Raw genomic sequence first — 7,285 nt, 5'->3', positions numbered from 1 at the left:
CCATAATTCAAAGAGTCATGTACCACAATGTTCACTGCAGCTCTATTTACAATAGCCTGGACATGGAAGCAACCTAAATGTCCATTGACAGATGAATGGATAAAGAAGATGTGGCACATATATACAATGGAATATTACTCAGCCATAAAAAGAAATGAAATTGAGTTATTTGTAGGTGAGGTGGATGGACCTAGAGACTGTCATACAGAATGAAGTCAGAAAGAGAAAAACAAATACCGTATGTTAACACATATATATGGAATCTAAAAAAAAAAAACAAAAACAAAAACGAAATGGTTCTGAAGAACCTAGGGGCAGGACAGGAATAAAGACGCAGACCTACTAGAGAATGGACTTGAGGACACCGGGAGGGGGAAGGGTAAGCTGGGACGAAGTGAGAGAGTGGCATGGACTTACCTATACCACCAAATGTAAAATAGATAGCTAGTGGGAAGCAGCCGCATAGCACAGGGAGATCAACTGGGAGCTTTGTGACCACCTAGAGGGATGGGATAGGGAGGGTGGGAGGGAGACACAAGAGGGAGGAGATATGGGGATATATGTATATATATAGCTGATTCACTTTGTTATAAAGCAGAAACTTACTTAACACACCATTGTAAAGCAATTATACTCCAATAAAGATGTTAAAAAAAAAAAAGGGCATTTGTCAAATGCAAACCTGACCATGTCATTACCCCATCTCAGTGATGGGAACTTGGAAATGGTAGTGGGAAACCCCACTGCAGTGTTTTGCAAACTTTTACAGGAAACATCTCTCCCTAATGGCTAGCTGATGAAAGCAACCACACTCTTAAGGCCCATGGCCCAAAGAGCAGCCACAACTCTTGAGTTCTGACTGTGTGACTCATCCTTAATACTCTGGCAAGTTTGACATTTATTCTACAAATGTATCTCTGTTTGTTACAATATAAAAACAATGTTTACAACTACTTATAACTGCAACTCTAGGAGAAAAACGAAAAACAAAAAACTTCATTCCTACCATGATTTCTAGCACCACCTACCTGTATGCGTATTCTTTCTGGGTACCCCGTACTGCAGCTTCATATACAGGACAGGGCTGTGGACCTAATCCGAGCTACTTGGCATGATACCTAAATCCCTTCCCAAACCAACCCCTGACTCACCAGCTCCCTTTCCCACCTCTCCAGCCAACACAATTATTCGCAACCATATCAACAGTCAAATTTCAACCTGTGTTCCACCTCGTGGACTTTAATAATTAGGACCCTGTGGACTTTGAGAAGACATATTCAACCTTGCAAACCCTACTTAGGTGTGATCGTATTGAAGTCGTTCCTTGACTCTCTTCCTCCGAGTGTGTGGATACTTAGTAACACTCCCCTAGTTTATCCCTCTTCTTGCACTTGTTTCCCAGTGGCTGCTTCCCATACTAGACTGTGCTGTCCCTGGGGGCTGGCTCTTGCTCAACTAAGCAGAGCCCTGCCATACAGGTAAATTTCTGGTCTATAGGAAGCGGGACTCACAATAGGTAACCGAATCCTTCAGGACAAGGCAAAAGAGCTGACTACGAAATTGAAATTAAACACAAATTAAAAGGCCTGAGCACATCTCCAGTCTCATTCTCTTTCCCAAAAGAACTCCAGGTGCCGGTGCAGGGGACGCGAAGCCTTGGCACCCAAGAGAGAGGGGGGTGGGCGAAGGCGTCACTTACCAACTGGTGGAAGGCGAATGTCTGTTCTCCAGCGTTTTGGTCCAGGGCTTGTACCAGCTGATCTGCTCCGCGGCTTTGCCCCAGAACCTCTCGGGGTCGGCCACCGAGGCCGCGAAGTGGGTCTTGTACTCGCAGCCGCCCGAGGACAGCGCCCGGCAGCCCCGGCCCCCGAGAGCGCCCCGTGGGCCGGGGGCCACGTACGCCCTGCGGGCCGGGCCGGCTCCCCGGGCGGGAGAGGACGCGGGCAGGGACCCCCCGAGTCCCCCGGCGCCGGTGACTTTGCGACACTGCAGCCAAGATGGCTTCATCGCTGCCGGCAGCGCCCCCCTGCAGGCTGCGCTGCCCGCGGTCCCGAGCCCACTCCACGGGCGACCCCTGGGGCGCTCGCGACTTCCTGGGGCCCGAGGGGAGCAGGCGGGAGGCGGGGGCAAATTCCGAGGTGTGCCCGGAGCCCGGGAGTTTGGAAGTCACACTGGAGTCGCCGGGAAAAACCGACCTGGAGCGGCGGGGGAAGCCACAGGCTGCAGGGGGGGCGGGGAGGGGGGCTCACAGCGTCCCCGCGCGGGGCGAGAGCGGCGCCGCGCGAAACCCGACGCCTCCGCTCGTCTCCAGCTCCGCGACTTCTTCTGGAAAACCGCCCTCAGGCTGCAGAGCGGCCTCCCTTCTCCGACGCACAGGTACCCCTAAGGTGAGGCCGACGGACCCAATTCTTTGTTTTCCAACAAACAAGCTGTGCGCAGCTTCTCGGGGTTGGTCTCTGGAGAGCCAGCCGGTGGAGCGGCCGCGCCTCGGCCCGCAGGGGGAATCCGCCAAGCTGCGCTCTGCGGCCCAGCCCCTGAAGTGTCGAGTTTTATTTCTTTCTCTTTAAAACAAAGCTCCATCCTCGGCTATTTAACAAACAAGTGGCGCCTGGGCAAGGGCTGCTCCAGGATTTCCCGACAGCTGAGAGAGGAGGAGGAGTGGAGGGAGGTTGCCCGACCGAGTTGGGAAGTGCTTTGGGGCTGACTGGCCCTGGGGAAGGTTACGCCGTTGGAATGGGGATTCACTTGCCGACTGGACTCCCCGCAGGATCTAGGCAGAAAGCAGAGTGACTTGTTGCTTTTCCTCCCTGCCCATTTGCCTGTTTGGAGTTTCTTTGCCCTTTTTTTGGATGAGACCCCACGCCCCCCTCCAAAACCAAATTTAAGCCCAAAGGAAGAGCAAAGTCAAGATGAATCAAAAGAGGAAAAGAGGAAGCTGAGGAAAATTAAAAGAGAAAGGCGGTATAGATTACCGCCTGGGTTTAACATTCTTCAGATTCCTTCCCTGGTTTTTCTACCCGTTATTGAATTTCAGATGCGCTCTCGTTTGCCTTTGTTACGCCAAACATATTCTGTTTGGGGTGACGGTGTTTGCAGTAAATGTAAAGATGTGTATTCCCAAATCTGAAGTGAGAAATAATGAATGCCCCAACCCTAGGAAGATTGTAAACAGATTTTTTTTTCTGCAGGAAAAGAATAATGTGAAGATAAAGGTTAAACAGAACAGAGATAACTCTAACGCAAAACAAAGAACATTTCTTTAAATAATCACCTCAGCTATTCCCTTTCAACTAAGTAGGCACTAGACTTTTCCCTAACACCTGCAGCCTACTCTCTACCGAAGGCCTCACAGCAAATGATTTCCAATAGCAAAAGGCACTTGTCACTATTTGAATGCAGAGAGAGTTAGGAAGCCAGATAACCTCCTGGCCTCCTCCTTTCCTCTGCCCAGCCGTCTAATGCTGCTGTCTGGTCTACAAGGTCCTCTGACCCCAAATCATCCCCTATTGTATTAAAGTGATGTCCATCTTAGTCGTTTGCTTAACCGGTATGTGAGCCCCTGCATTGTGTAAGTTGTGACTTGTTGGGCGGGATATGAAGGAAGCAGGCAGATCTCTACTGGCTCTTACTGTGTATCCACATTGTGCTGGCACTTTCAAATATGTTAGCTCCTGTATTTCCCAAGGACTAAGAAGCGGGAAATATAACCCCAGTGTTTACCACCTTGAGGCTGTGTGATGGATATCCTGGCACACCAGTAATTCAAGGTGCACAGGCTCCTCAGGTTAGTCCTGCCACCCACCCCAGCATACTCTACAAAGACCATTTTCTCTCTGTGCCCCAACCTGAAAAAGGTGGAGAATCTGACTCCAAAGTCCATAATTGTCACACCAGGATGATTATTAAAAAGAAGAAAGATTTTAGACTTCCAATAAAATATGACAAGGTGAATACCCATATCCATTCCTCTTCTTCTAGAAACCTCACTGAAAAAGAAAGTACGGTGGTGGTGGTGGTGATGATAAACACCCAGAAGAACAAAGAGAACAGGAGAGGACAAGAAAACAAGTGAGAGAATGGAAAGAAAATGAATTCATGGTATGTGACTGGGGTGGGGGGCAGGGGGAGGTGAATGGAGAAAATGGATTTCCTCATCACACACCTGAAATGCCTCAGGATTTGGAGGCCCTGGGTTCCCCTGGAGGTTCAGAATGAAGGTTAAGGGCTTAAAAACAAAAGGACTAATTAAAAGATTGTGTGAGATGAAATTAGACCCCCCCACACTGCTGGGTGGAACCATTTTCTCTGGACCCTGCAGTACATTGTCATGTTTTAAGTAATTTTACAGAACAGATTGTGAATGTAAGTTCCATTTCAAGCCAAGGGAAGAGCGTAACAGTACAGCACAGGAGGAGTGTAGTAGAGAGGCAGAACAGGAGTGGGCAGTTAAGACTAGAAACTTGAGCCAGATAGAGAGCTGCAAAATAGTGTCAAATGCAGGCCAGAACCTGAGTTTGAGACCATTCACCTTTGACACTAAAAACCTGTTGACTATCGCTAAGCATGTGAAAAGCTTAAAATCATTAGCCATTGAGACTCGGTTTGAATCCTAGTACTGACCATAATTAGGTGGGAAAACTAGGAAAATGAGCTAATTTCCCTACACCGTAATTTCAGTATCTGTATTTTGAGGCTGATAATCCTTACCTCACAGGATTGTTGCAAGATTTAAAAATGTGTAAATTGCTTAGCACCAAGGCAGTAGCAAACGAAGGTAATTTAAAGCCTGTGATCAAACAGCCACTCCAAAAAATCAACCCCCAAACCTCCAGCTTCATTAACACCCTTAAAATTTTACAGTTAGAAATTTTTGCAAGAAATTATTTTGATTGAAACATGCATGTACATTCCATACTGCTTCAAAAAATAAAATTAGATTTTTGACTAATTTGGGGACAAAGTAGTTGCAATCTTTTCAGTGTTCAAGCCCTCTAAAATTCCAGCTTTTTATAAGTACAATATTTATTTCATTGTATGGCAGTAAATGGTATATTTAATATGCTATTCAAGATGACATTTTAAAGAAATCTTAGACAAAGATCAGATTATCTGAGAGAAACTTTCTAGTAAATGGAAAAAGCATAATAATGAAGGAAAGAGTGAAGAGAATCAAAAAGTGTGAAAGACTGCTCAAGAAGGAATGAGCGGAAGGGAGGAAATTGGCGTTGGAATACTTAATGCCTAAGAAAAAGTTGCTGAAAATTAGAAGAGCAGAGTGGAATTCGAATTAAAAGAGGAAAAAGATACAGGCATCCTACAATTTAATTTTTTCTAGGATTACAATTTCTGCCTAGGATCAGTCATTCTTAGTACAGGCTAACTTTTTTAGCAGAGAGAGTAAGAGGGATTAAAGAGTACACAATTTAAAAGTAAGTATAGACTACCCTGGTCATGTATTCTGCTGATCACACAATTCAAATTTTTGCATAAATTTGTTAAGAGTTAAATGTCTAACTTTGGGTAAGGATTAGAACTACTAAGATTTTTACTTATGACAGAAGCAAAAATGTTATATATTGAATTTCCTGGATATTATGAAAACTTGGGAAGTACACATGGAATCATTTGCAAAACTTACTTTATCTCTGCAGCAGGTACATGCTGAGCTGAAATTTGAGCCTGCAGAAACACTGCAGATTTATTCTGATTTAGCAAAGAATTTCTGGAAAATATGCTGATTTTCATGGCTTAGTAAATATTTTTAAAACTTCTAAAGTGAAATGACTAATAGTAATGTAATTATAGACTCCTATTTTGAAACTTTCTTCTTTTTGCCCACATAGTAATTGCAATAAAGGCAAGGAGAAAAAGGAGGATGTAAGAATTGTTTTAAAACAAATAACATTCCAGTGGATGGGAAGAACTCTACAACTTCAGTTCATTCTAGCAACCAAATATAAGGTATGGGATTCATCCACCAGCCTTATTTTTATTTCTTAAAAAAATCCTAAAATTTAATGTTAATTAGTAAAAGGTAATAAAAATGTAGTTGTTTTTATTTGAGAAAAACTGGAAAAGGAACGACCTAGGCAAATATTTCCAATCATTTTTTTCAAGTTCTTAGGGGTTTTTTTTTTTCATTTTTTTGTTTGTTTTTGTTTTTATCTGTATAGCAATTTACAATTGAGGGGGGGAAATCTCATCAATGCAGTTGTGATGGAAAATCCAGTAAAAATGGCTAATATTTTAATCAGATCACCGAAATCCTTGAGAGATCATTTTAATTCTTCTTCCTAGATAATTCCTAAGAAAGTATTCTGTTTCTGTTTTATATTCTTAAACCAAAGCCACTGCTTGTTACTCAATTTTTTGTAATAATACTTTAAATATATAAGAAATGATCTCATTTTCAGGGAACAAATGATGAAAAGGAAAAATATCCTTTATAATAAAATTGTTCATAAAGTGTAGTTGATTACCTAACATTACTTTGGGTTACCAATGTGTGTGTGTGTGTGTGTGTGTGTGTGTGTGTGTGTGTGTTTGTGTGTTAGGAAGATATAAAATTAAACTAGAAAATGAAAAACAAGTCCAGTTAACCAAAACAAGAGCTGCTCTTATGTAACAAGGAAGTGGGTAATATCATTTGGGGGTTTTAAAGACAACACAAGTCTTTCAAATGAAGCTATTTTAAAATTGAAGAAAATATGGCGACAAAGAAATTGCTTACTTTAAGTAGATCATGAAAATAGATATCTCATTTACATGCATGAGAAAATTATAAAGTATTTGGACACTTTTTCCAACCATCATTCTGAATGATGAGACTTTAAATGACTCTTGTGATACTTTTCTGTTTTACCTGTTGATACAAATCCCTACCTGTTTTTAGAATTGAAGACCTGAATATTTAGAGCTCTAGAGTGTGTTCAGAATTCCCAGTGGAGTTATTTTGTGTATAAAAAGGATTTCAATGGACTTCTCTTTGTTATTTGCTTACACTTGCTTTTTTTTTGCTTAATCCAGATACTCTTAGAACTTGGTGTGAATATAAAGTTTGCCTCTTTATATACTTATAACTGTATGTGGATATAGAGTTTCTCTATAAAATTATATTGCTTCTTCCCACTGAACCTTTTATTAGCCTAGTATAAACAAACTTATCAGTTTTGAAAGAGTAAGAAAACTGTTACTGGTATTTTTATTTTTTATCATTTTTTTGGTAACATTGTTTCATACCTACGAACTTCAAGTAATATTGCTGGGAATCTCCTTTCATCTCTGC

The 7,285-nt window shown here is 42.4% G+C and overlaps 2 protein-coding genes across 17 annotated transcripts in view; one reads left to right on the top strand and one right to left on the bottom strand.

Annotated features, from left to right (window-relative positions):
- Window positions 1-2,220, bottom strand: part of ACSS3 (acyl-CoA synthetase short chain family member 3) — a 151,205-nt gene extending 148,985 nt beyond the window's left edge. For 3 of the 8 annotated variants that reach the window (XR_003680075.2, XM_055085226.1, XM_055085232.1), the window contains exon 1: window positions 1,700-2,084. Coding sequence is in view for 4 of the 8 variants with exons in the window: in XM_055085226.1 (XP_054941201.1) it covers window positions 1,700-2,007 (308 nt within the window). In the remaining 4 variants the exon portion in view is untranslated. Of the gene's footprint in view, window positions 1-417; window positions 501-1,699 lie in introns of those variants that run through there. The other 5 variants (XM_055085227.1, XM_055085235.1, XM_007115331.4 and 2 more) reach the window with 5 other exon arrangements.
- Window positions 2,149-7,285, top strand: part of LIN7A (lin-7 homolog A, crumbs cell polarity complex component) — a 238,617-nt gene continuing 233,480 nt past the window's right edge. For 8 of the 9 annotated variants that reach the window (XM_055085238.1, XM_028490419.2, XM_028490415.2 and 5 more), the window contains exons 1-3: window positions 2,149-2,387; window positions 3,979-4,098; window positions 5,844-5,961. The gene's annotated coding sequence lies outside the window, so the exon portion shown is untranslated. The remainder of the gene's footprint in view (window positions 2,388-3,978; window positions 4,099-5,843; window positions 5,962-7,285) is intronic. The other variant, XM_028490418.2, reaches the window with a different exon arrangement.

Source organism: Physeter macrocephalus, chromosome 6 (assembly GCF_002837175.3).
Source record: "Physeter macrocephalus isolate SW-GA chromosome 6, ASM283717v5, whole genome shotgun sequence".
NCBI lineage: Eukaryota > Metazoa > Chordata > Mammalia > Artiodactyla > Physeteridae > Physeter > Physeter macrocephalus.
Note: the sequence above shows the minus strand (reverse complement) of the source record. Positions and strands in the feature narration are given on the sequence as shown.